This window comes from Atheta coriaria, unplaced genomic scaffold (genome assembly GCF_025399875.1).
Source record: "Atheta coriaria isolate IRGN ID8LTWV9N9 unplaced genomic scaffold, Caltech_Dcor_3.1 hic_scaffold_2_pilon, whole genome shotgun sequence".
Taxonomy (NCBI): domain Eukaryota; kingdom Metazoa; phylum Arthropoda; class Insecta; order Coleoptera; family Staphylinidae; genus Dalotia; species Dalotia coriaria.
The window spans coordinates 4,040,646-4,067,285 of NW_027045444.1; the positions used below are offsets into that span (position 1 = coordinate 4,040,646).

The 26,640-nt window shown below is 44.4% G+C and overlaps 10 protein-coding genes across 17 annotated transcripts; 7 read left to right on the forward strand and 3 right to left on the reverse strand.

The window, feature by feature from the left end:
• The first annotated feature begins 14 nt into the window (after window positions 1–14).
• Window positions 15–2,068, forward strand: car (vacuolar protein sorting-associated protein 33A). The gene is made up of 3 exons (XM_065311801.1): window positions 15–620; window positions 676–1,861; window positions 1,919–2,068. Exons 1-3 carry the CDS (start codon window positions 130–132, stop codon window positions 2,048–2,050), a joined length of 1,809 nt encoding a protein of 602 aa, XP_065167873.1. The 5' UTR covers window positions 15–129; the 3' UTR covers window positions 2,051–2,068.
• Window positions 2,069–2,513: 445 nt separating this feature from the next.
• Window positions 2,514–5,596, forward strand: LOC135801370 (PHD finger protein 12). Its single transcript, XM_065314839.1, has 8 exons — window positions 2,514–2,693; window positions 2,765–2,958; window positions 3,021–3,265; window positions 3,329–4,291; window positions 4,356–4,521; window positions 4,580–4,780; window positions 4,841–4,973; window positions 5,037–5,596. The coding sequence occupies exons 1-8, from the start codon at window positions 2,661–2,663 to the stop codon at window positions 5,502–5,504; spliced, it is 2,403 nt and encodes an 800-aa protein (XP_065170911.1). The 5' UTR covers window positions 2,514–2,660; the 3' UTR covers window positions 5,505–5,596.
• A 73-nt stretch (window positions 5,597–5,669) lies between these two features.
• Window positions 5,670–9,515, forward strand: Br140 (bromodomain-containing protein 140). 5 transcript variants are annotated; one of them, XM_065314798.1, is made up of 4 exons: window positions 5,670–6,036; window positions 6,092–8,299; window positions 8,359–9,314; window positions 9,378–9,515. In XM_065314798.1, the coding sequence occupies exons 1-4, from the start codon at window positions 5,976–5,978 to the stop codon at window positions 9,384–9,386; spliced, it is 3,234 nt and encodes a 1,077-aa protein (XP_065170870.1). In that variant the 5' UTR covers window positions 5,670–5,975; the 3' UTR covers window positions 9,387–9,515. The 5 variants fall into 5 exon arrangements, with proteins under 5 accessions (XP_065170870.1, XP_065170878.1, XP_065170885.1 ...); XM_065314806.1 differs by having other exon boundaries at window positions 6,092–8,293; window positions 8,356–9,314; XM_065314813.1 differs by having other exon boundaries at window positions 6,092–8,293.
• Window positions 9,465–10,996, forward strand: LOC135801414 (uncharacterized). The gene is made up of 2 exons (XM_065314901.1): window positions 9,465–10,081; window positions 10,133–10,996. The coding sequence occupies exons 1-2, from the start codon at window positions 9,620–9,622 to the stop codon at window positions 10,913–10,915; spliced, it is 1,245 nt and encodes a 414-aa protein (XP_065170973.1). The 5' UTR covers window positions 9,465–9,619; the 3' UTR covers window positions 10,916–10,996.
• A 15-nt stretch (window positions 10,997–11,011) lies between these two features.
• MFS17 (Major Facilitator Superfamily Transporter 17) lies at window positions 11,012–14,357 on the reverse strand. 3 transcript variants are annotated; one of them, XM_065314869.1, is made up of 3 exons: window positions 14,161–14,357; window positions 12,842–13,139; window positions 11,012–12,776 (listed from the first exon to the last, which is right to left on the reverse strand). In XM_065314869.1, exons 2-3 carry the CDS (start codon window positions 13,121–13,123, stop codon window positions 11,451–11,453), a joined length of 1,608 nt encoding a protein of 535 aa, XP_065170941.1. In that variant the 5' UTR covers window positions 13,124–13,139; window positions 14,161–14,357; the 3' UTR covers window positions 11,012–11,450. The 3 variants fall into 3 exon arrangements, with proteins under 3 accessions (XP_065170941.1, XP_065170948.1, XP_065170933.1); XM_065314876.1 differs by lacking the exon at window positions 14,161–14,357 and adding an exon at window positions 13,529–14,133; XM_065314861.1 differs by lacking the exon at window positions 14,161–14,357 and adding an exon at window positions 13,365–13,480.
• A 135-nt stretch (window positions 14,358–14,492) lies between these two features.
• Window positions 14,493–16,457, reverse strand: UQCR-C1 (Ubiquinol-cytochrome c reductase core protein 1). Its single transcript, XM_065314889.1, has 3 exons — window positions 16,298–16,457; window positions 16,048–16,141; window positions 14,493–15,980 (listed from the first exon to the last, which is right to left on the reverse strand). Exons 1-3 carry the CDS (start codon window positions 16,361–16,363, stop codon window positions 14,707–14,709), a joined length of 1,434 nt encoding a protein of 477 aa, XP_065170961.1. The 5' UTR covers window positions 16,364–16,457; the 3' UTR covers window positions 14,493–14,706.
• A 131-nt stretch (window positions 16,458–16,588) lies between these two features.
• On the forward strand, window positions 16,589–17,608 carry Arpc3A (Actin-related protein 2/3 complex, subunit 3A). The gene is made up of 3 exons (XM_065314914.1): window positions 16,589–16,860; window positions 16,946–17,318; window positions 17,376–17,608. Exons 1-3 carry the CDS (start codon window positions 16,855–16,857, stop codon window positions 17,528–17,530), a joined length of 534 nt encoding a protein of 177 aa, XP_065170986.1. The 5' UTR covers window positions 16,589–16,854; the 3' UTR covers window positions 17,531–17,608.
• Window positions 17,609–17,719: 111 nt separating this feature from the next.
• Window positions 17,720–19,862, forward strand: Gen (XPG-like endonuclease). Its single transcript, XM_065314851.1, has 5 exons — window positions 17,720–18,034; window positions 18,097–18,403; window positions 18,449–18,602; window positions 18,662–19,116; window positions 19,171–19,862. Exons 1-5 carry the CDS (start codon window positions 17,877–17,879, stop codon window positions 19,828–19,830), a joined length of 1,734 nt encoding a protein of 577 aa, XP_065170923.1. The 5' UTR covers window positions 17,720–17,876; the 3' UTR covers window positions 19,831–19,862.
• LOC135801427 (uncharacterized) lies at window positions 18,031–20,454 on the reverse strand. 2 transcript variants are annotated; one of them, XM_065314936.1, is made up of 3 exons: window positions 20,125–20,454; window positions 19,871–20,068; window positions 18,031–18,304 (listed from the first exon to the last, which is right to left on the reverse strand). In XM_065314936.1, the coding sequence occupies exons 1-2, from the start codon at window positions 20,245–20,247 to the stop codon at window positions 19,883–19,885; spliced, it is 309 nt and encodes a 102-aa protein (XP_065171008.1). In that variant the 5' UTR covers window positions 20,248–20,454; the 3' UTR covers window positions 18,031–18,304; window positions 19,871–19,882. The 2 variants fall into 2 exon arrangements, with proteins under 2 accessions (XP_065171008.1, XP_065170998.1); XM_065314926.1 differs by lacking the exon at window positions 18,031–18,304 and having other exon boundaries at window positions 19,844–20,068.
• A 139-nt stretch (window positions 20,455–20,593) lies between these two features.
• LOC135801362 (uncharacterized) lies at window positions 20,594–25,519 on the forward strand. Its single transcript, XM_065314826.1, has 4 exons — window positions 20,594–21,428; window positions 21,786–21,893; window positions 21,970–24,412; window positions 24,484–25,519. Exons 1-4 carry the CDS (start codon window positions 21,192–21,194, stop codon window positions 24,549–24,551), a joined length of 2,856 nt encoding a protein of 951 aa, XP_065170898.1. The 5' UTR covers window positions 20,594–21,191; the 3' UTR covers window positions 24,552–25,519.
• Window positions 25,520–26,640: the final 1,121 nt, after the last annotated feature.

The window sequence follows — 26,640 nt, forward strand, 5'->3', positions numbered from 1 at the left end:
GTATGCAACCAAGTATACACTCATACTGATGTGTCAAAACATTATTTTGTTATCTTTAAAATGTTGTAGGCGGTTGCAGCAATAATAACACCATTTCAACATCATTTGCAGTTGAAAATTATACGAATTATGACGCAGAGTCACCTGCAGGGTGGTCGTGTGGACATCTCCCTCATCGAGAATCTCGCCCGAAACAGTCTCATCACTTTGTTGGAGAAATGTGTCGGGCCCAAATTAATCGTCTGGGAAAACTCTTTAGCAGGCCCTGTGGGGCTCATTGCTCAATACCATCAATTGGAAGCCATCGGGGTGCAGAAGATGTTCCCTTTGCGTAATATTCCACTACCAGAAACCAATGTAAAGCATGTTATATTCATCACGCGTCCGAAACTACATTCGATGGATTTGGTTGCTTTTAATGTGCACCAGGACTCTGCAACTGCAAGCGGCAAACAAAAACAGTATCACTTGTTCTTCGTACCGAAACTCTGCTTGCTATGCCAGAAAAGATTGGAGAATCAGCGAATGTTGGGCAGTTTGACACTCATTGAAGAGTTCAAATGTGAATTATTCCCTTTTGAGAGTGATTTACTCTCATTAGAGATTCCTGAGATGTTTAGGTAGGTATTGAGCATTATTCCATCTAGAAAATTAATATTTTGATTGCATTTTAAGTGAATATAACATACAAAACGACCCATCGACGCTGTATCAAATCGCACATTCGTTAATCTCTCTGCAAAAAGTGTACGGCCCAATTCCACGTGTTTGGGGTAAAGGACAAGCAGCCAAACAAGTCTGGGACCTCGTCCAACGCCTACAACGTGAATCCAACCTCCAGGAAACATTTAAAACCCATCGAGCTTCATCAATCGACCAAATTCTCCTCATAGACCGTTGTATTGATCTTGTAACACCGCTAGTCACACAATTAACTTACGAAGGATTAATTGATGAAATCTACGGGATTAATACAGCCACAGCGACGTTTCCATCCGAAAAATTCAAGAGTAACGAAGAGCGTGTTGTGGATTCACTCCGCGAAGAGCGTAAGAAAATCATTTTGAATTCTGGCGATAAACTATTCGCGAATTTACGCGATAAACATTTCAATGCGGTTGGACCGTATCTATCCAAACAGGCGAAGCTTATCTCTTCACAAATGGAAGATAGGCACAAGAAAACCGTGCAGGAGATGAAGTTATTCGTGCAGAAACTGCCACAATTGATGTCGGATAAAAAAGCGCTCGCGGAACACACTGCTATTGCGGAGTGTATCAAAGAAGTCACCGATGGCTTTGATTTCTTGGATTATCTGCAAACAGGGCAGGAGTTTTTGAATTGTATTGATTTAGACAAGGCTAGTCCATTCATTGAGTCGTTATTAGCTCAAAAAGCACCGATTGTTGAGGTGTTGCGTCTGATTTGCCTGCAATGCATTGCTTCCAGTGGAATGAAACAAAAACTGTTGGAGTATTACAAGCGGGAGCTTGTTCAAGTCTATGGGATTCAAGCACTGATTGCCATAACTCATTTAGAGAAGGTGGGATTGTTGCGGTGTCAATCCGGAGTGCGTCCGTACATGGTTTTGAGGAAAGCGTTGCATTTAACTGTGGAAGACACTTCGGAGATTAATCCGACTGATGTGAGTTATGTGCACAGTGGGTATGCGCCGTTGTCGGTGCGGATTATTGAGAAGTTGATGAAGAACGACGGATGGAAGCAGCTGCAGGATTTGTTGGGTTTGCTGCCGGGGCCTACGTTTGAGGATAATCCGATTGTGTTCAATCAGCAGAATCAGAGTAGTGACTCGCCGACGGTGGTTTTGGTGTTGTTTATTGGGGGATGCACTTATGCAGAGGTAATTTTTAAATGCGTTTTGTTTGAATTGTTGTTTTTGGTTTGTTTTTGCGTGCAGATTTCGGCGTTGAGGCATTTATCGCAGATGGAAGACTCTAATGTGGAGTTTATTATTGCTACCACTAAGTTGATTAATGGTAAGACCTTCCTGAGTAACATTATCAACGTGGATCAAAAAAGTACGAAATAATAAAGATTTTAAGAGAAATGTGAGCAATTCATCTGTAATTTTAAACATTGCGGTTGGTATAGGGAAAACAAGAGGAGAGAAGGTGCTTAAGATGACTGTCTTGCTAATTCTGAGTCATTCTCAAGCTAACTTTTGTCCTATTTGTCGCAATTTTCATTCTAATTGGGAAAGAATTTGTGATATTTTCTGCAACTCCTTGTTTCAACGTCATGGCCGCCTTGTGACGTCAGATGTCAACTTCATCTTTTGCGGCAAACATACAATGGAAATTAATTTACAGGCTCATATTACAACAACAACTTAAGTATTCTCTGTGTATTAGCTTGTTACTACACTCTTTTAATGTTCATTGGTTTAATTCTGTTTTAATTTAACTAATGGCAGTTATTTTCAAAATTTGAATTATGCGCATCTTTGTTAGGCAACCCAAACAACAGCATCGACTCTATACTGCACCAACACCACTAACAACAGCTTCCAGTTTCAGTTTGTAACCTCGTATATTGTGCGGAACTCTTAAGAAAGACAACTACAATAATTGTTTAAATATTCACATAAAACACACGAATTGATGCTTCCAAAGTGAGTCTCCCTCTCACACACCGCTAAAATGGTCGATTACGAAAGTACTGGCTTGATGCCTGTGAGTATTTCGCGCTTTTCCTTTAAATTCTCATTCAAATGACAATATTAAATGAATGCTGGCAATTTTAGCAAATCCAAGCGTTGATAGCACCGCCAGTGAGCAATGAACGAGGCAGCGGCGGTCATCCACGCACGAAAAACAAACATCCGTATTTTAAAAGACATGGCAGAGGACACAATCATGATCTTTGTGATAGCTGTAATGAAGGTGGTGATCTGATTTGCTGTGACAAATGTCCCTCTAGCTTTCATCTCACATGCCAGTAAGTTTTCTCATCTTGTTCTCTTAAATTTTCATATAAAACATATTTATTTCTACTACAAGTGATCCGCCATTGGATGAGGATGATATTCCAGTTGGAGAATGGTTGTGCCATCGATGTAGAAGCACCACAGCCAAGCGGAAAAGAAGCTGTGATGATGATGACAAAGAAAAGGAAGCAAAAAAAGAAAAGGGGTGCAAAAGTATGTTGGATATGTTGATTGAGGCTGCCAGTCAGGCGAATCCAACACAATTTCAATTGCCTGCACAAATGTTGGAGCCTTGTATCTTTCCAGGCACAGATAAAGGTAAAAAAATACATTTTCTTTTGTATTTTCTTTTATATAAGTAATTATATTGTTTTTATGTAGTGGATTGTCATAAAAAACAATCCCACACATCAACAACTTCAGCAGCACCCGAAAAATGTGATAATCCCGCAACGGCGAAGTGCTACGTCTGTTCAAAAACCTGTCGGGCAGGTCTCCTCATCGCGTGCGACTTCTGCTCGCTGTATTTCCACTTGGATTGCCTAGATCCACCGCTGACTTCACCCCCGACCGATCGCTGGATGTGCCCGAATCATGTTCAACACTTTCTCGATACGCAATTACTCAAAAGCGCATCGGCAACCGAACGCAACAAACTCTGGTCGGAATTCGCCAACAATCCGGTTGATCAAGACGCGATTAAACTGGAATTCTTCCGCCGGATACACCGGAAAAATCCACCGTTTCGGTATAAAGTCAAATTGGGCAAAAGGCGGCGTGCGAAAGTGCCGGATATTGTCAAACAGCACTATAAATCTCCGATTAGTTTACTACCGTCACTCAGAGACGTCTTACGATTGAGTACGGTGCTTAGCAGAGAGGAAAATGAATATAAACGTAAATTTCTACAAGATTACGATATAAACTATGAACCGGTGCAGACAAATAATGATATACACGTTGTTGATCATGATAATCACGATATTAAAGTCGAAGATGTTGAGGTGAATGAAAAGAATGATTTGGAAGCTTGCAGCGATGATAAACATGTAGATATGGATGAGGAAACAATCGCCGGGTTGAAAGCAGCTAATATTTTCATGTTAAACGATGATTGCGCCAAGTTTCTTGACGATGTTCTCAAACAAAACGAAGAACGGATGAAATCAGCGCGTGAACAACAGAATCAAGTTGAACATGTTGAAGAAAACGGCGAGAAAACATCACAGACGCAGTCGCAATCACGATTGAGGAAAATTAAACTCGAAAAACTTGAAAATGATATAAAAAGCGAAGACAACGTTGCGAGGAAACAAAATCTCGGGTTTATTGACGTGCATGAAGGTAAACAATGTCATAGTTTCCAGATAGGTTGATTAATTGTTGATGTTTTATGTTTGGCTGTCAGTTGAAAGAGAACTGCAGCAGTTGGACGAGCGTGTGCTGAAATTACTAGCGCTGCAACGTATTCAGCAGATTTTACAGGCGCAAAGCGCGCAACAACCACCGCAGGACGTTAATCCCATCATGAATACTCTGCCGAGTCAACTGTTGACTCCAGCTGACATTGAAAGGTGATTGTTGTCAATATAAAGGTTTGATTTTTATTGAATTTAATTGTTTGTCTTTTAGAATTGCTAGAGTGTTTGCGAGTCCCAAGAGAAAACAAAAACCGCAGTCGCATTCGACAGCGTTCACGATAAATAGTCTGCGCGCACGCGCGATGCTCTGTCCGGTTGTGTCGAAGTATTTTTACAATGTGCGGAACAGCGAGATGACTGACTTGAGGCACGATGCTAGTTTTATGGGGTATCGGCCTACTGTATCAGCAAGGTTTTTATTCTCAACGCGTTTTATTTCATGAATAAAATTGTTTTTTTTTTGTTTGTTTAGGTTTCCGGATGCTTTTTCCATGCGTTATCGGAGTTTATCTATAGGACGAGGTGCTTCCAATCATCTACAACTTGATGCCTATGGGCATTGTAATAATGTCTCAGCGAAACATGCTGTGATTTTTTATGATGAGGTAAATTATCGAATTTATTTAAATTTAAAACATTTAAGGTTATTTTCTGTTTGTTTTTATTAGCATACGAAACAATACGAGTTACTAAACTACTCCATGCACGGCACGTTTGTAAACAACATCTACTTTTGCAATTACATCGCTGATCGTCCAACCCCGCCGAATACGAACCGCACCAATGACTTGGAGAAGAAAGTGCGTGAGATTGTCGAGAAGCGAAAACGTGCAATGCGACGCGGAGCGACATCTAACGGCACCGCTGCCATTTTACACGAGAAAATGATCGCCGAAGCTGTTGATTCTTCGGTGGATAAAGAATGTTCTTGTGTTAATCCTATGTCGAATGTGTCGTCACTGCCGCGACATGTACAGGACACGCCTGGCACGCCGCTGCCCCCACAGACGAATGCGAATGGTGTTGATTCGAGTACCTGCGGCTGGGAAGGACCTGCTGTGCTGCATCATGGCTCCCTGCTGCGATTCGGATGCATTTCGTTTGTGTTCTCCATTGTGGAATGTGCCAGCGTTTAAATATGAACTAATCTCTGCTATCTTTAATCATTCGGTGTACATATATAAGTAATTGTATCTCTAATTTAATTTATAATAGTCACTTTGAATTATTTGTTTGGTCTATTTCGCGTGACACTCGGTTTTTTGGATATGGTCATGGCGGTGGATTGGTGGCGCCCTCATGCGTCGAGAGAAGTTGTAGTAAACATCTGTTGATTGCGGTTTTGTGCGGCGGTTTTATGCACGACATGCATTGTTGTTTTGTGTTACGTATTAATCTTTTAAAGTTACTTGTTTAATATTTTATCTGAGCCATTATCGCGTGCAAATTTCGTTTGAGGACAGTTTACTATACAAGTTTTAAGTGATCATAACCTATTAGTACGCGTTTTTACCGTTGTGCGAAACAAACAAATAATTTTTTGCTTCAAACTCGTTTTCTATGCAAGAATTTGTTGATAATTGTATTAGTTTATCGTTTAAACTATAATGCCCACCACGCCGAAGCCGGGTACACCAAAGTGTACGCCAAAAAACAAAAAGAGTAAAAGTATTGTACACTTTGAAAGTTTTTTGCAACTTTGTATTAAAAATGTTTGTTTCAGGTCGTTCGAGAACATCCAAAGCGCATCAAACACCCGCTGCACTTCCGGCGGTACCAGAACCTTTAACCTATGAAGAAGCTCAAAAGATGGTCCAATTTGAAGTGAACAATCAAGCGCTCAGAGTGAATATCAACGACACTCTACAAATATGCAGTCGGGATGATTTCCCCGATGATGATAGCGGCATAGGAGTAAAAGAAGAGAAAGAAATCGTTCCGTTACCGGAAGCGTCATATAAAGAACTCGAAGATTATTCTGTATGCGATGCGCCTGCGCGACCCAACGCTTACATCCGTTTTATAGAAAAAAGCGTGGAAGAACTCGACGGCGAAGTGGAATACGACGTGGATGAAGAAGACACAGCATGGTTATCACTGGTAAACACAAGACGCGAAGAAGCAGGCCTCCCGACTGTTTCTGTCGACAGTTTAGAGCTGTTAATGGACCGCCTGGAGAAAGAAAGTTACTTCCAAGCGTCTGTGAGTGGTCAGACAGGATCCGTGGTGGATGACGATGCGGTTTGTTGCATTTGCATGGACGGCGAGTGTCAAAACACGAACGTTATTCTATTCTGCGATATGTGCAACCTTGCAGTTCATCAGGACTGTTACGGGGTGCCGTATATCCCAGAAGGACAATGGTTATGCCGTCGGTGTTTGCAGTCACCATCACGTCCGGTTGATTGCCGCCTGTGTCCGAATCAAGGCGGTGCGTTCAAACAAACAGACAAAGGTGAATGGGCGCATGTTGTTTGCGCGCTGTGGATACCCGAAGTACGCTTTGCAAACACCGTGTTTCTGGAACCAATTGATTCAATAGAAACCATACCGTCCGCTAGGTGGCGTCTGGTTTGTTATATATGCAAGCAGAAAGCCGGCGCATGTATACAATGTCACAAGAACAATTGTTATTCGGCTTTTCATGTGACCTGCGCGCAATCGGCAGGATTATACATGAAAATGGACACGGTGAAGGACAGCGGCGGTGAATCACAGCCTGTTTTAGTACAAAAGATCGCATATTGTGATGCGCATGCGCCGGCGGACTTTAGCGATGAAAAGCGGGAGGATATCAAGCAGAAAATGAAACAAGCGCGGAAGATGCTCGCGAAGAAACGCGGAACTGTCCCTGTTATTCTAATCCCAACTATACCTCCTGATCGTATACAGGAGATCGGTTCGCTTGTGAGTATACAGAAAAAGAATCAGTTTATTCAACGACTGATTGCGTATTGGACTTTGAAGCGACAGTTTAGGAATGGTGTTCCTTTACTTAGACGATTACAAAGCGCGCAGGGTGGTACACGTGATTCTAATACGAGTAATGTCGATACTATAGAACTCTGCAGGCAGTTGAAATACTGGCAATGTTTACGTCAGGATTTAGAACGCGCTAGGTTATTGTGTGAGTTGGTGCGCAAGCGCGAAAAACTCAAACTAGAACTGATCAAATCCTCGGAGCGTTGTTGGAATGTCCAATTCAAACCCCTAACAGCGAGTTTAAGTAATTTATTGTTTCTTATCGCGTCGAAGGATGTCAATGAGATATTCCTGGAACCCGTTGACCTTGAAGAAGTCCCTGATTATATCACGGTTGTGACGCATCCGATGGATTTGAGCACGATGCGCACCAAACTCGAATGTGGTGAATATCACTGCATAGAGGATATTGAAAAAGATTTTGAGTTGATGATTAATAATTGCTTTGAGTATAATGATAAAGATACGGTTTTCTATCGCGCGGCGGCCAAGATGCGTGATCAATGCGCTATTATCTTCAAACAAGCGAAGAAAGAATTAGAAAGCATTGGATTGGCTGATAATAAACAGGAAATCAAAGATGAGCATGAACATGAAGTTTCCAGTGTTGAGGATGTACCACAAAAGCTGGTAAACACGAAAAATGGCGAGGAGTGTTCGAAAGTTGTTGTTAATGTCGCACCAGGTGAAAATATCGCGAATATTATCGCTGCTGAATTCGAAGCGATTAAAGGAAAGAATACAGCGGATGTGAAAGATAAACTGGAGTTACTCCTGACGAAATGCGCGTTGATTAAACATAATCTCCAGAGAACTCGGAGAATGAAACAGATTCGGATGGAGATTGTACGAGTGAAGCGCGTTTTGAATCTGCAGGAGTCCGCGAAGGAGAGTCAATCCGACGGGGAGGAGCAGGAACCCATCAAGACGCCTTCCCAGCCAAGTAGTGGTTTGTTACATTAAAATAATTCATATTTATTTATTTATTTGTATATTTTCATGTAGCAGGTACTTCTCCAACCGGTGTCAATCGTAGAACAGCGGTGTTATTAACAAGAAAAGCCCAGGCTGCGTTTAAAAAACCACCGGATGATAAAGATGCAAGTCCTGATGCGCCTGCAACTAATAATACTTCATTAGGTAATAATGCGCAGACGCCGGTTGTGTCAAAAGCAAAAAAAGGTAAAGCTAAAGTCACACCGGTTGTAACTTCCACTGTAACTGGATCAGCGGTAAAAGAACCGAATGATTCCGAAAAGAAACCCGAGAAGACTAAGAATGATAAACGCGATGTGCCTGATTCTTTTCGCGTGTATCGCACAAGGCATAAAAGCTCCGGTGAGGATGAAAGTGAATCAGACAGTACATTATCCACGTGTTATTCGTTTAGTTTATCGGAAATTGATACTGATGAGGATTCTAGCGGTAGTAACTCTGAGGTAAACGATGAGGATGATGTAGAGGATGTTAAATCTGAAGTAGGTGAATCTGTTGATGGTGAAAATGCAGCGGAAAGCGTTGAGAAAGTAGCGAAAGAAACAGAAATTGAGTCTGAATCAAATGACAGTAAACTGCGCCCTCTACAGTTAGTTTGGGCGAAGTGTCGTGGTTACCCATGGTATCCAGCGCTTATAATAGATCCTGAGATGCCCAAAGGTTATGTTTATCGTGGGGTACCGCTACCCTCACCACCCGCAGAGGTTATGTCACTACGCGAGAATCACACCGATACTTTTGTATATTTAGTCTTGTTCTTCGATGCGAAACGCACGTGGCAGTGGTTACCACGTGAGAAATTAGAAATGTTAGACATGGATAAGGAGAAAGACGCCGGTAAATTAAACGAGCCACGCAAACCGACTGATCGCAAAGCGGTGAAGAAGGCGTACCAAGATGCGCAGCATTATATTGAACAAACGCGGGATGATCCCGACGAGGAAGACGAGGAGGAGAACGAGAAGGAGGTTTAAATACACATCCTTGATTTTTATAATTAAAATAATTACTATTTATTTTTCACCCTGTAGATGTTATAGAAGTTCAATACTTACAGCGCCCTCTAGGTGGAGTTTTTGTAACTGCGGGAAGGATAATCGCATGTCACGTCACTTGTTTGTACTACAGCTGTTGTTGGCGGTTGTTGCGTTAAAAAAACCCGCATCAGGAACAACCGGAAGATTCAATTAAAACATTCCTGATTGTCTGCATTCCATCGACAGCGATGTAAACCGAATTTCGTGGGTTTCGCGTGCGAAGTTTGCGTCTCACGATGAGAATTCGTTGGTTCACGCGGACGTCCCGCATCATTGCGCTATGTGCGGCGGCGAACTTTATCAACTCCGCGGACAGGGTGATCATGCCCATCGCCATCGTGCCGATGACGGATGTCTTCCACTGGACGCTGCACGCCCAAGGATGGATCCTGTCGGCGTTCGCGTTTGGCTACTTTACGAGTCAAATCATCGGCTCGCTGTTTCTGCCCTGTGTGGGGGTGAAGAATATGCTCATCAGTAGTGTATTACTATGGTCTACAGCAACATTTTTAACTCCCCTACTTGCATCGAGTTTGACTGCGCTGGTTGTATGCCGGATTGTGTTGGGATTCGCGGAGGGTCTTGGGTTGCCTACCATATTTCATCTTTTTGCGCATAGTATCCCCGTCGAGGGTAGATCACGCGCGTTTGGATACTTGATTGCTGCAGGGAGTGTTGGACAGACTGTTGCATCAGTTGTAAGTGATAATTATGTGCTGGAAATAATAAAGTAATGCGTTTTGTTGTAGTTTTGTCCGCATTTGCAATGGGAGTCATCGTTTTACTTCTTCGGAGCGCTGGGTTTCATTTGGCTGTGTCTCTGGTTGACTATGTATCCGGAAAGACCGCTTGGGGACGTGGATGAAACTATGCCCCTGCATGGTAAATCTCCACCTGTAAAAAGCAGCAAACTACCAAGCAGGACGCTGATTTACGAGCTGCTTTCAAAGCGGCCATTGTGGGCGTTGTACGTTGCGCACTTTGCGATGAATTGGGGTTCTTACATCGTCATGCAATGGTTGCCTACATATCTCAGCCGAACGCTAGGCGCAGACGCGCATTGTCTCAGCCTGACTGCAGTTCCCTACATTGTCAACTCAATCTGCGGTGTCATCAGCGGCCATCTTGCTGATTCTCTGTTATTAAACAAGAGCTGGAGTGTATTGAATGTACGCCGACTTATGACTTGCATTGGTTTGGTTGGCCCAGCGTTGTTCTTGGCGATTTTCTGCGTGGTGGATGAACGCTTCCTCGCCATAGTACTGGTTTCCGTTTCGATGGGCCTCAGCGCGTCGAACTCTGCCGGACATTTGAGTAACCACGTCGACGTGGCTCCGAATCACTCAGGAACCACGTTTGCGATTAGTAATACTCTCGCTACCATTCCGGGCATGCTGTGCGGCCCTCTGACGGCGCATATGGTAACCACAGGCGGCGGAGGTTGGGTACCAGTGTTCCTACTGTCAACGGCGATTAACCTCTTCGGCGCCATGTTTTATTTCGGCAATAGTGCCGCCACCCAGGTCATTTAAGTTCCTTATACGTATTGTGAAGGAAACACCCTGTATATATTGTAGAATATTCCTATATATATAAGATTATCTGTATTAGAATGCAATCGAGATTGATTTCTGCGTAACAACAATGCGTCCTAGCGCCTTTATTTCACATCTAGTTGATGATTTTATATAAAAATATTTGAGGTACAAGTGAAACGTGTGAATAAAGTCATTGTGTGTGTGTGTGCGGGTGAAAGGGAACAACCGAATCCAGCAGTTGTTATCCTTGCAAACGAATTCAAACTCAACTCACTTTGAATATTCACTCATTGCACTCACATTTTGTAATTTGTAATACCTACGTAGTTTTGTTAAGTTAATAATTAGATTTTGATTCATTTAGAGGGACAAAATCCTAGCTAGAATTAATTGTAGAAAACAAATACTCGCATCCATATGCTTGGAATGCATGATCATCGACGAGGCGTCTCAATGACTGTGTGAAACGCGCTCGTCTTATGTGTTTTACTCCATCTCGTGGATATATTGTCATATTGTTTGCCTAGATTCAGGCGATTACTTCACCACTACTGTTATTGGTGTTCGCGTTTCCGTTCGCCATCTTGTCGGTCTTCGCCGGTGACACTTCCACGCTGGATATATCCTTATCAAGCATCAGTTCCTGCTCGGTGCTGCTCAATGCCGGCTCGGAATCATTCCACGACTGCACATCACCGGTTCCAAACACTTGATAGAAGAGATAGGTGGAAATGGCGACGATTGCAGTGACATTGAACACCGTCCGCCATGCTGCCAGGGTATGTCCGTCTTTGGTTATGTACAACGCCGCTTGGGGGCTGAGGAAACTCGCCGTCATGTGAATGGTCTGCGCGAATGCTAATACTGGCCCGGCGAAGTTCGGCGCGATGTCGACCACATTCGCCATTGCTCCTGCATATGCTGCAGTGATCATCGTCACGGCGATGAACCACAACACCAAGATTAAGGTAATATCGCAGCCGAGGTATGGAATGAGGAATACCAGCACTCCAGGCAGCACCTGAGCTAGTGCAGTGAAGAGTTTGCGCACATTAGTAAGTGACATCCAGTTGTTGGTTACTAATTTATCCGCAACGTAGCAGAACACAACCGAAGCGAGGTATGAACAGATGAACGGCGCACCGCTGAGCACACCATTCTTCTCAATACTGAATCCCAGCACGGTTTTCATATACTGCGGGCCGGGGATGATAAACGTGTAATGCACCCAGATTCGGCCGAACGTAGTAATACCAATGGCCCAGGCAGGTAAGGATGTGAATATTTTCAACCATGGTACAGTTTTCGCTCGGGAGGCTTCATAGGTATTGATGGTATTCTCTTTTATGTACTGCTGTTCACTCAGAGAAATCCTCGGATGTGTTTCCGGACTGTCAAAGGCAAGCAGGTACCAGACCATGCACCATAACACACCAATACTACCAGTTGTATAGAATACCGAACGCCAACCAAGGGAAGCGATGAGAAAACCGCATAACGGGTAAGTAATCCCGATACCAATACTGAATCCTTGGAAGGATGACATGAATCTGGATCTTTCAGAGACAGGAATCCAATGTCCGACGAGCGCGTACATCGCCGGCCAGGTCAACCCCGAAGCAAAACCTTGAACACTTCGTAGGAATATCACGATTGCGTAGTGCGTCTCACTCGCCCATGGGATGGATAGGCTGCAGAGAGCTGTGACGAGTTGCGCGTAACCAAACACACGCTTGGTCCCGAGTTTCTGCGTTGCCAGCCCACCGACCACCTGGGATACAATGTAAGCCCAGTAGAATGATGCCAGCACATAGGATTGGACATCAGCGTTCCAATCCAAACTCCCACCATAATCCTACAAAAATTTTTTGTAGTTTTTATAATTTTTATAATAATTTTGTGCATTTTTAGATATTTTACCGTAACAGGTGTCATTTCATCCTCCACTGAAGTATCCGTATCGTAACAGTAGCGTTCCCCAAGGGTACCATTGAAATGCGGCCGTTCTGGTTCGCGTACCATGGCGACAATCGCCAGATTAATATCGGTGCGCATCATGAAGGAGACGAGGAACCCCGACCAGGATAACATGTAGAGGACAAGACGCGCTGGCACTTGCCCGAACACCCTGTAGACGAGGCATTTCGGCTCCTCGTCAATGGGATAACTCAGATCCGTGTGGTAGACTTTGTCTTTATCCATGGCGATGCGCGCTGGACTGCAAGAAGAAAAACGCATTCACTCACACTGTGGTGGTTTGAATTATGGTATATTATTCGCATTTCGCAGCGTCACATCATAGAAAATGTGCGGTGTCAGCGCCTTAAAGTGGATGGGTAATAATGACATGTGTGTAAATAAAAAGTTTGCGATTGATTCGCGTTCGCGGCGGCGTCACGCGAGATACGCGAGTTAATTTTGTTAATTGTGAGCAGAGCCTGACCTTAACATTCGTCCGCAAGCGAAATCACAATGTCTCGGACGGACTCGCATGCCGATTGTAATCATCCAGCGCACACGCTCACATTGATATATACACACATATTTTGTTTGGGAATTACGTGCGATGCATGTTTATATAACCGGTTTATTCGCATGTTTTCTTACATTTTTTACATTTTCCGATAATGCGATTATTTGCGCCGCAACACACGGAAGTTTGAATTGGCGGTTTGCAATTGTTTGCAACAAAAGACGGTCGAGTTTGAAAGTAGGCCGGTAGCAGCACACGCGCGCGCACACTTCATACAACAACCGCCGACGACTGTGCGCTGATATTACTTTCGTTTGCTTTTTGTTATAAATAATCGACATCCGCACGAGCGGTGCAGAGACGTAATAGTGTGTCAATGCCACGATTTTTCGTAATCACGAATCAATATTAAACATTCTCAAAAGCCCTCAAAATTCGTTTTATACCCGCGTGTGTTGAAATTCGCTTTCGCTTGCGCTTTTTATCTTGCGATTTGTTTATTTACACACTCGGACGATAATATTAATCACCACATTGTTAGTTATCATTCTTGATAATGTGATTCATACGCTTACAACACAACGGGAAACACTAAATGTATTACAACTAACGATTAATTCTTCAATTGTTTTTGTTTCTGCGCGTTCGTTATGCTTTTGTTTGTAGTGTTTTTTTCCTTCTTGGAATCGAAAAGTAATTTATTGATATGCACACAATGCGCGCAACATAAATAATTAACTATCGACTTATCATGTATCACACTTACCCCACTTACGTTCCGGTTTGTTTGATTGTTTTTATTATTCTATTTGGTTAATATTGTGCAATGTGCGTTATCATAGTCGCGCGCTTCCTGCATCTGCATGACGGCAGGAGTAGCGTACAGCTTCGCGCGATGAAGACGTGTACACTCGACTGTCGCGCGACATTTTGCGCGTTGTACGCCACCTAATCCAGCCGAATCATTACTGCGCCTGCTGTCTAAACCGCGCCGCCTCCCTGCGGGAATTACAGGTTAGCAGTAGTGATGACGTCAATGGTCAAAGCTGCTTTCACACACATGACTCGCACAAAGGGCATAAATCATACACACCGCCATTTTGTTGGTAATTTTTTCAACATAAATCTGTTATATAATCGCACAGGGAATAATTATTTACAAATCGACTGTCTAGGGGATTATAACATTTTCGTCCTGCTCGTGTTTCGCTTGATTTCGCGTTCGAATTTGTAGTAAAAACAAAGAAATTGAAGTTGTTGTTGGTTGATAAATTAGAATTAGCTAAGTGTTTTGGATGCTCTGGGGGAGTTTTTAGACGCGCAGCCAGTACATCTGCGAGCGTACACGGTTGTAGTCGGGCAGTTGTTCAATGGGACCAACGGCGGCAACAGCCGGACACCGGTCGTACAAGTATTTGTAGCACACGTCGCGGACATTGGCGGCGGTGATGGAATTGATGCGATGCGCCAACTCATGCGGTGGGATTCTCCTGCCGTAGCACAACAACTGCCTGCCGACATCTTCACACACCGCAGTTGACGTATCCAACTGCAGGAGGGTGTTGGCAGTGAGCAGAGCCTTAGCGCGGTTTACTTCAGCATCGGTGACGCTTGTGCATAAACGCATGAACTCCTGCTGGACGTTGAACATCATCATTTCGATCTTCAACGGGTCAGAGACAAAATACACGCCCCAGAGGCCTGTGTCTTTATAGCAGGTGTTGAAGCTTTGGTAGGAGTGGCAGAGGTCGCCCTCGGCGCTTGCACGTGCCAGAGTTGTAGCGTTTTGTTTCGCAGATGCTTGGGACCTGTCCCATGCACCCAGGAGAGTACTGGCGACCATCAGGGTGAGTGTATCTGGATCCGTCCAGCCTGCGCCTTCGACTGCAATGGCAACATGCGCCAATGGCAGGGAATCATCACGGACACGAATTTCGGAACCAGTGAAACGGCATGGTTCCAGAATGGGTACTTCTCCAGTGTAGTCATTGTTCAACTTATTCAAATGTGTTTCAGCTAACTTGGATAACTCTTCATGGTTGACACCACCTGCGCCTGCAACGACAATCCTGGATGCTTTGTAGTGATTGGTGAGGTAATCACGCAAGTCACGAGAGCTAATCGACTTGATGTTAGCTGTGGGACCCAAGATGGTGTTCGCCAATGGTGTGCCTTGGTAGGCGATGGCGTGCAAGTGGTCAAAGACTACTTCCTGCAGGTTGGATTCAACTTCTTGCATTTCTCGCAGGATAACACCGCGTTCGCGTTCAATTTCAGCCTCGCCGAGTTTGGCGTTCTGAATGATATCGGCGAGGATCTCCATTGCCTTGGGCACATCCTTGCTGAGACACTTGCTGTAGTATACGGTCTGCTCGCGGGACGTGTAGGCGTTCAACTGCGCGCCCAAGTCTTCAATTTCAATCTCCAGCTGGCTCTGGTTCCTGCTGCCAGTGCCTTTGAAGGCCATGTGTTCCATGAAATGCGCTACGCCATTATTGGATGCGTTCTCATAACGAGAACCAGCGTCGATCCAGATGCCGACGGTGGCGGTCTGGGAACCCCAGTCTTCAGTAGCAACGCGGATTCCTAAAATAATAGATTATATTATAGTAAACACCCTGTATTTGCTTAGTTTTTAGGTTAGCAAAGGTACCATTGTTCAAAGTGGTGCACTTGGTTGGTGGCACGTTAAGCAGGGCTTCGTTGGGGTTCGCCGCGGTGGAAAGGGCTGCTGCATGGTTGGAAACCTAAAAGAATCATCGAATTTTAGTATTTTTTCCGGGGTAAATTACGTAATGACGTTTAACATCTCGCGATTGTAATGAATGAGCTGTTCGGCAACCCTATTGGCGCATGTTGAATGTTCCAAAGGGTGTGAACCGAGTGGAAAATGCGTGAATTACCTTCAGAGAGACGACGTTCTTGGGTAATTTCGCCAGCGAGCGGGCCACCTTTATCAACGACGCCATGTTACGATCTCAACTGTCAGGGTATGATGATATGTTGCGTGCGCGTGAAGTGGACGAGAGAGACGAAAATGCGACTTGAGCGCAACTTGGAATTTAAAATTCGGTGTGCGCGTGCGTCGCCCAGCTCGACGACATGCGATTGATGACAAATTTGACAAATTCAAACAAATTCTTCCATCAAACCAGTTAAAACATAGACAACAATTAAGTTTATTATATTCTACAATCTTTAAATTATCATTTTTGTTGTTTTTATTATTACTTTAAAATTTAGTTTAGGTTTTCTTGTTGGTCTATGTTTGTGAGTTTGTGAAACACTATAGGCAATTCTCATACACAGAATCAGCAGCGAAACATTCACGTCGCTTCGGATTTACAAGTGAATTATTTCGGACAAAAACAATATCTTGTGATTAATTCTATTAGGAAATAGTTGTATCCAAGTATTTTTAACACTTTGCTAGTCTATTCGGCGTGTTTATTTCATCAAAATGCCTGTAAGTTAACGTTTTTCATGTCACACCCATTTTGTCTCCTCTTGTGGGTTAGTCATTTGTTTTATTTTCTGTTTTTTTGTTGCAGGCTTATCACTCGCAGTTGTTTAACTCGACGCAGGTAGTCGGAAACACCGCAATTCTTCCATTCAAAACGAGTTTCCGCGGCCCGGCGCCTCAATGTGCCGCTGCAGACATGGACATCATTGATGAATCCCTCTACTACTTCAAAGCCAATGTCTTCTTTAGAACCTATGAAATCAAGTCGGAGTCCGACCGACTTTTGATCTACATCACTCTGTACATTACTGAGTGCCTGAAGAAGTTGCAGAGATGCTCAAACAAGAGTCAGGGCCAGAATGAAATGTACACATTGGCAATATCCAGGTTTGATATTCCAGGAGATCATGGATTTCCACTTAATTCTGTTTATGGCAAGCCAGAAAGTCCTACTGATGCAGGTTAGTAGAATATTTAAAAAAATTACGCAGTTTTAAGCATAATTTGTTTATTTATAGATTTCCTGAGGACATATTTGACGCAACTACGGCAAGAGGTCGGTTTACGCGTTTGCGAGAAGGTGTTTGGAGAAGATGGCAAACCCAGTAAATGGTGGCTCTGCTTCTCCAAGAAGAAGTTCATGGACAAGTCACTCAGTGGCCCGGGTCAATAAGTATTTAATTTGCTTCATTTTACAATCGCAATCATTTTTTAAGTCAAATAATTAAATAACTATTTAAGAGAAATGAAATGTTTTTCACTAGAATTGTTTCCATTTCAAGTTCAATATTTCTTTGATCTGCACTCTGTAAACTTTTATGCATTGCAGTGCGCTACTGATATTTGTAGCTACTTTTTGTAATTCTGTATCTAACAAGCAGGTGGCGCTGTCAACACTATGAAATAGTACCTGTTATGACCAACAGTTGGCGCCACCGATACTGTTTTGGAATTTATTCCAATGTGCAACTGCTTCACGACATTCAAACCTACAAACGGCTGTTTGAGTCGCACAAAACATGGGAATTAAAGATTTGTGGAGCATCTTGCAACCGTATTGCGAACGCAAACCACTCTATGAGCTGCAAGGAAAACGCGTCGCAATTGATTTATCAGGATGGGTCTGCCAGGCACAATGTATCGCCGATTATCAAGTGCAACCGAAAATGTATCTCCGGTAAAACAACTTTTTTATTTTATTTTTATGTTCCCTTTATACAATATAATTATATTTTGTAGGAATTTATACTTTCGTACGTGTTTCCTCGTGCTACATGACGTCCAAATGGTGTTTGTGTTGGAAGGCAAAGCACCCACACTGAAATATAAAACAATTGCAGCCAGGAATGACTTGCAGTTCAAAGGAGCAGCACCCAAAGCACCACAAACACAGAGAGCTGCAACAACAGTTAAAAAAGGTAACACCAGATCAAGGTTTGATGGCATCCTGAAACAATGCAAAGAGATGTTGACATTAATGGGCTTGGCTTGTGTTACTGGCCAGGGGGAAGCTGAAGCAATGTGTGCACACTTAAACAAACAAAAGGTAAAGCAATCATTCAAATTAGAGTTAATCTAGTAAAATATCTAGTTGGTTGAAGGTTGCATAAGCCAGGACTCTGATTGTTTTGCATATGGGGCTGATATTGTCTACAGAAACTTCTCAATATCCATGCAAGGCAATCAAACATCATCCGGCGGCAGTATTGATGTGTATGATTTGAACATCAGCCGAAAAGAAATCGGTAAATCATAATAAAACATTAAATATATTATTTTCATCATGATTTAATGTTTAGTATAGATTTCGGACGGAATAAAGTGATTGCACTCGCGCTTATCTGTGGATCTGATTACAATGAAGGCGTGCACGGCGTAGGGAAAGAATCAGCGCTGAAATTCTTCTCCACTGTCGCAGACGGAAAGGTTCTCGATGAGATACGCACCTGGCGCACACATCCAGCGCATTACGATAAGCTAAACATCATCGTGAATGATCCCAAGAAGTGTGCGGCTTGTTCACACACAGGAAAAAAAGCAGCGCATACACGGTTTGGTTGTCATGCATGCAGAACCACTCAGGGGTGTAACATCAACGAAGAACACGCGAATATTCGTCTAGGTTTACAACTACGCAACAAAGCCCTGGTAAATGATGCATTTCCTGATGAAGAATTAATCGGGGAGTTCCTACACGAAAAGGAAACGATGAATCAATTGGATTTACAGTGGAGAATGCCGAATCTCGAAGGATTTATTGTAAGTTTTTATTTATTGTTATTAAAAAACATGTTTTTTACTTGTTTTGTTTAGGATTTTACTCGTAAACATCTCCAATGGCTTGAAATCTACGCGTTTGAGAAACTATTCCCTATTTTAACACGTTGGCTGGTGCATTATCATCATTCCCTCCCTAATCAGCAGATTATTACAACTCCCAGGTACATAAAAAAGAAACGCGCACCCAAAGGTATTGCATGTTATGAAATCGTATGGAATCACGAGCAGCTCCTGCCGTTAATCCCGCCGGAACAGATCGAATGCGAGCATGACAAGTTGTTTTCATCAATTGAACCACAACATCTTGTGATAAAAACATTCCCAGAGCTGGTTAAAGTATTTGAAGAGTCAAAACTTAAACCAGTCAAGCAAAAGAAGCCAAAAATGGCTGGGAAAGTAAAGAAAATCAGTGATTTTGTTAAAGTTGTTAGTAAAGATGTAACTAAAGAGTCCGAATCACTTTTTGATGATGTAGATGACGAATACGATGCGGATTTGTCGCTGATCGTCGATGAGATATGCAACAAAGGAGTGCCGCTTGTTATCAAAAAGAAAATCAACGAATTAGTGCAGGAGAATGTCAATGAAGTGAGTTTCTTTGATTTGAATATGAATGAGGATGGATTGGATGCGTTTGAGCGGTCGGTGTTTGAAATAAATTCATCCGATGATGATGATGATGATGAATATTGAAGGTAAATGTAAGTAAAATAAGTTATTCTTTATTTCTCACTTTGTGTTTGGTTTAAACATAAGAAGTATTGTACTGGCCTGTTGTTTCCTGCTCCTGCCACCTGCCCGTCGCGTCGTAGCTGTCGTGATCGTAGGAATTGAGCGGTTCCCATTCATCGTGGTCGTAGTCGAGATCATAGAGCGAAAGAATAATCTCGCGCACCTGCTGGTTATGACGGCGTTTCGCCATGCAATAAACCTGAAAATTTAATTTTGGGTTTAATTTAAAATGAGTTGAGATGATGGGGTTGTTACCAATGCGGAGAGTATCATGATGACTACCACAACAACAATAGGGATAATAAGGTACTTGATATCATTCTCTAGTTGTTTTGATGGTATTGTTGTCGATGGTGGCGGCGGCGATGTGCTCGTCATCGCGTGCCATCGTTACAGATTACCACCGGCTTGCGAACGATTCAATGCATGTCGTTGTCGGCGGGCGGTATTTTCAATTAAGTTAATTTCGATTTAAACCCGCGGCGAAGTTATCGCGCTGTCCAAACAGTTTTTGTTTGTGTTTGTATACGGATTGCAGGATTAGACGATTCATCAGCTGATGGAGGCGCAAAGTCAGTTGGTAGTGGTGTGTGTCTGTATCTAGGGAGATTTATCGTGTATAGAGTGTTGTGTTATGCATGAAAGAATATTAAGTGGTTGTAGTGTGATTTTTACTGTAGGTAGGCTTTTGTTTCAACACCTTGTGTTGCGTGTTGTAGGAATTTTAACGCAGATTTAGCAGCTTGTAAAGTCCCTAGCGTCCCTAGTTGTAGGCAAAGTGTCAAGTGTCAGCCTTCGGCCGCACTTGCAGTACTTGCACTGGGGAGCAGCATCCGGGGTGCAAATCGCAGATATTTTTGCGTGCGTGTGTTGCGAATTGTTGTGGCGCTTAATGTGACGCGCGGTCGTGTTTGTCCGCGCGGCGCGTACGCATGTGGCTGCTGTGTGGACTTGATTTGCGACGACAGACACCACATAGGCGCACCGCAAGCAGCGAGTGACTCCCGTGACTCGTCGTATTTATCGCTTTCGATCGCATTCTACATGCATAATACGCGCCTGATGGGATGCGCGGGTGCGAAAAACGTTGAGAACGCGTTGATATCGGCGAGCAAGTAGTATCTGTGCATCGCGACGCGAAGGTGAGTTTCGCTTTGCGCGTGTGTGGCTGTGCAAATAATGGCCGACCAGATGATGACAGAAGCACGGCGGAAGGAAATGTGAGAATGTCGCAAACGAGTGCGATGAATGCAACCGTCGGGATTTGATTGCCGCGATATCGTTTCGCCCGTCGTTGTATCGCACACCAGGGTGCCGCAACCATGACAAAGACGTTCGAATCCGGCGCGCATTCGGAATCCGCCTCTCTGCCGCCGCCAGCACCGAATTCAATCGAAGCACCTGCAGCTGCCAGCAGCAAGCCGCAGCCGCCGCTGCGCAGCAAAGCCGTCTACAATGCGGTGTGCACCACGTCGACGTCCACGTCCGGCTCCGCTGTGCTCATGTCCACAGCCGAGAACCACTTGAATTCGACGATGAACCGCATCAGTTTGGCGGAGGTAATTATTTCTGTTTGTTTGTTGTTGTTGCTATGGCAACCTGTGATGCTGCAATTGTTGTTTGTCGAATGTCAAAGCGATTGTGACTTGTTTGATTCGGCGTCGGACGTCACGCTGGCTTTAATGTCACCGCAAATGTCATACGCGCCGCTCGCCGTGTTCCGGTTTGCGATAAACGAATTCACGCCGATTTTGCGAGCGCCCGTCCCTCCCGAGCCAAACGTGCGCTGCTGGTGCGCCTTCCTAACCTATTTCTCCCTGCCAGCCAGCCGGAATTTCATAGTCATTGTACGGCGCGGCGCGCTTGCTGCGCTTGATTCATATCGTTATCACGAAGGTGCGTTGCTGTGTTCGCAGGAGGACTCGGTTACCAATCTGGACGAGCTGGAACTGCGCGCACTGCTCGACGAAGCCATTACCTACAAGACGCCCAAGGACAGGGAAGGCAAGAGCAAGTTATTTAATGTAAGTGCATTGAGCCCGTTGAGGTTAGGATGTGCAAATTTTTATTGGATATTTATCATCTTGTGTGTGTTTCAAGACGCTGCTGATTGACGCCGAGGATGATTTGAGAAAGGAGCACGCTCACAACGCATCGGGGCCGGCGCGACACTTTAGCAGCACAGCGAAGAAGCGCCATCGGCAACGCAGGCAGCCGTCGTCGGTGTCGGAGAATTTGACACACGGCGGCAGCCTGAACGACCTCGCCAAGCAGGAGCTCTACGAGTACGAGTCGGCGAAGGCGCAGCGTCCGAAAACGGTGAGCACGAGGCAGCGCGAAGGCGGCTCGCTGCCGTGCAACGTCAACGCCGGCGCGCCCCACGTCGACAAGGCTTACTTTATGGAGGAGCGCGCACGCCAGCAGGAGCAGCGTAGTCTGCGCACCACCGCCGGCGATATGCACTCGGCGCTTGGCATTGACTATCCGTCAGTGGAACCAGCATCAACTTTCATCAGTCAAGCATCGATTCCGATTACAGCGAATAAAGTCGATGATAACATCTCGTTTTCGCAGTTTGGATCCTATCCGGCTACCAGTATTGGCACGCAGAGCATTGCTACGCACAATGCGGATGGCACGTTGCGTACCTCGGCGTTGACTGCACGTGCAGGCCGAACGGCGCACTATGGCTCCTTTAATAGTAAGAAAGTTGACGAGAATGATAATGTTTCACAAAGCATCCCGCTTGGCGGATCGCTCGGTGCAGATGCAGGTGGTATTGCTTCTTCGGCAGCTTCCAAACGCAAGAACAAACAGAAGAAATCCCTCGAGAATGTTATCACGGCCAAAGATATCAAGGGACATCGCTCGGATATTATCGAGAATATCGATAAGTTGGTGAGTTACATTGAGGGCACCGAGGACAAGGCGAAGAAGAAGCTGCACAAGCAGCATTCACATACGCTCGCCAATGAGGATAAGAATAAGAAGCGGACGCGTAAGAAGTCCGCCACAATGCTGCACAAGTCCAACAGTATGGAGGAGATGTCCATTACGAAGCTGGAGGACTTTTCTTGTCGTTTCGAGGCGTTGGACGTCAAGGAGAAGGCACCGCTGCGGCCAACCAAGTCGAACGCTGATCGTTCATCGAGGCTTGGCAAAGGCTGGGTGGTGAGTTCCGAGCAGCTGCAGATGCCCGTGAATAACACATCCGCGGAGAACGTGGAGATTGCTGATTTCATCTACGTTACCAAAAAGAAAAAGAGCAAGAAGCGGCGGAATTCGCTTGGGAGTCGAGGTAATCCGCCGCAGTCGGTGTCCGAGACGCGTCCGGCTGAGTTTCACAGCTTGCGCGTGTCTTCTCCGCGGCGAAAAAGCGGAGCCAGCAGCGCGCCACATAGCGAAAAGTCTGCGGATTCATCTGATAATGAATCGGTGCATTCGTTGCCACTGGACGGCGAGAATAAGGCGCATCAGATTTCGTATGCGGATATAGCGAAGAGTTCCGAGCGTCCGAAGTGGAATCGTCTGCCTTCCGAGCGTCGGAAAAACGACAAACCACCGCTGGCCGAGGAGAAACCAGTGGCGGAAATACCGCAGCCTCAAGTCGCTCCCGTTGCCCCTGCCGTCGTTCAAATCCTACCACCTATCGCCGCCACAATTGCACCGCCGCCGACCACACTTACCAATTCAAATGTTGCGCCCGACTGCATTAAAGATGCTGCGGTCGCCAAGTGTTTGCCAAAGGAGAAAGAGAAGGAAACTGATACGGACTTGAGCTCGCTGCAGAACTGGCCCGAGATACGGAACAATAAGGTCAACCAAGCCAAAACAAACCTGAATTCACACGATACGACCAACTCGCATACCATGACTGCTGCGGACGCCGCTGTGGTGCTGCCAGTGCAACCGGCGGTGCAGGACTGGCCGAGTATTATTAGCAACGGCGCCAAGCCGACACCCAAACAGCATGTTGACAATAAGCCGAAGAAGGCAAAGACTAGCACCGCTCCGCAACCGCAAGTGATGCACGCGAATGTGAACGAGCATCTTCAGCAGGTACTGCAGGTGCAGGTGTCACCATCCTACGAGAGCGGCGTTTATGTATATAGGCAGAATCACGACGAGGACGACCGCGGCGAGGTGATGAGCAATCCACAGCAGGTGATACAGCAAGTGTCGGAACAATCACAGCAGCATTTGTACCAAATGCCGCCGAATATCCACGACGTGCAGACCATTGAAGAGATGCAGATTCGGTCGCTGCAAGCGGCGCAAATGTCGCCGGCGCTCGTCGTGGACGAGGAGATTGAAGCGGCGTATGTGCCCAATGCTACCGCCAGTGGCCCGGAGAAGTATCGACCAGCGGTGGTTATCCTGAGCAGTGGTGGTGATCGCCATGCCACTTCGGATATCACCTTTGGGTTTGGCATCAACGAACAATTGCTGAGCGGTGATGTTTGTGCGGATTTTGTCAGCCGCTTCCTGCAGCCGGATGTGCAAACAACGCATGTTGATCAGTTGGTTAACTATGTTGCTTCGGGTAAGTAATAATAATTAAACAAGAGATTTTATTGACTAATATTTATTGTTTATTTTATTTTTTACATATAGAATGGGAAGATATTCTGATGCAGACACACACTGGCAAAGTCAAATACTACACCGATGAGCTATCCTAATCGGCGACGTGACCGCGACGCCTCACGCAGGCAGGCCACACTCTTAACTCTACGCGGAGGGGAGCGGAAGTCGAGCAGAGTCTTGTCCTTGAAGATGGCAACACAGACTAGTCAGTTACCTACTAATACAGAAACGATTTAATCGCGAGGATTTTAACAACACGCGCGCAACACTCCTCTTAACATTAACTAAGATGATAATTGTAATTAATGTGTAAAATTATTTAAACAATACGAACTAAAACGAAGTGTTTGGAACGTGCAGGTGTGCTGGTAGCGGATAAGATATGTGTTTATAAAAATTAATACAGACGGACAGAGGGAGGGAAGGAAGGACGCAGAGGGTGGTGAAAATTGTAGAAATGTACATTGTAAAATGAGACGTTTTTTACCGCAGCCGTAGCATTCATTACGTTGTAATAAGGGCAAGTGGAAAAGGTCTCATTACTTCGACGGTGTCGAAGCAGTTGAATGAAAATGTTGGTTCCTTTTTAAATTCAAGTTGGAAGTACGCAGAATGCCAAATTATTTATTTCGAATTGCGTATTCGATTGAGTTGCGTTAGTTTCTTCACTTTCTTTTACTATTTTATAATAATCCGTTCTCAGTTTGTTTCTTCAGTTTGATTCGGTTTGTGCGCGCGTGGACGCCTCCGGCATTGGCTTGCGCCGCGTTTGTTTTTATTTTGTATTAATGATATGTTTATGATTGTTATTTATATTAAGGGCCAATGTCTCACCATTGCCAAACTGATAGCAATACTCGAGGTGTCCCGCCTACGATTTTGACTCGCTGCAAATGAATATTTGTTATTTATTGATAGCACTTATGTTACACGATACAAAATGTTAATTACTATCGAGACACGCGGCGCCCGGCTCGCGGGGAGGAAGAATGCGCAACATGCGAGAGATTGGAATTTATGTGTTTGTAAACAAGCGATGCATACATAAAAATTGTTATTGTAATATTTACGCAACATTGCAGGACCTTCCCGTCAGTGTTACTAGTATTTTATTTATACGCGCTTATCGGTGTTTGCTAGTCGCGCGTAGCGAATACTGTGTATTGGTTTGCGCGGTGCGGGCAGTCTTATCAGCGGTGGTCGCGTGCCGTCGCAGCGTACTCGACTTGCTTAGTTTTGTGCTGGCTGCCGGTGGGGTCAGGCGCGTTTCACTCGGTTCTTATCTTGTTATTTTGAGTTTCTAGTTCGGTAAATCGCGTTCATTTCGATTGTTCATCGACTGAATTTTGTTATTACTGACGTGTTTAGTGTTTTATTAGTGGATAATCGGACGTTGAATATACAAAGCAGTTAATTTTCTTTGCGTTCGTTGTGCGTATTGCAGGATGGCCGCGTGCTATGAACTTGTTTACATTGCGCTCGCGAAATACGAATTGCATGAACCTGCAACGTCTTGCAACGTTTGTTGTGATATTATCTGGACAATGAATTGGAACATGGTCAATCTACATGGAAGCAGAGATAGAACGGTAAACTGCAGACTTTCTTTATTTTAATTCACTTATTCGTGCATGCATTGTTATTGAGTGGCATAGAATTTTCAACGCGCTGTCTGTTACAGAAGCTTCAGGAACAGTGCGCGTAATCCCAGATTTGTGTTTGTGCGTGTCATACTCTTGAGCGCATTTCCTTGATTACTGTTTGTGTTATTTTTTCTTATAACACGAACGCGGTGTCACAATAAGTTCGAAATCATTTTCCCCGATGCGGAATTTATTTCTGTATCACCGTGTATTGAAATTAGTTGCCAGAAAATTCCATGACGCGAGTTATATTGATAGTTGTGTGTATACGCACTTGTACTCGTTGTGCTAGGAATTGTAGTTATTTTGCAATAACCCGCGAACGCGGTGTCACAGTAAATTCGAAATTATATTCCCAGATGCAGAATTTAATTTTCTATCTCCCAGTATTAAAATTAATTGCCAGAAAATTCCGTAACGCGAGTTATATTGATAGTTGTGTGTATACGCACTTGTACTCGTTGTGCTAGGAATTGTAGTTTTGCTATAACCCGCATTCACTTGTATATTTTGCATATTTTTGTTGCATATTTGATAAAAT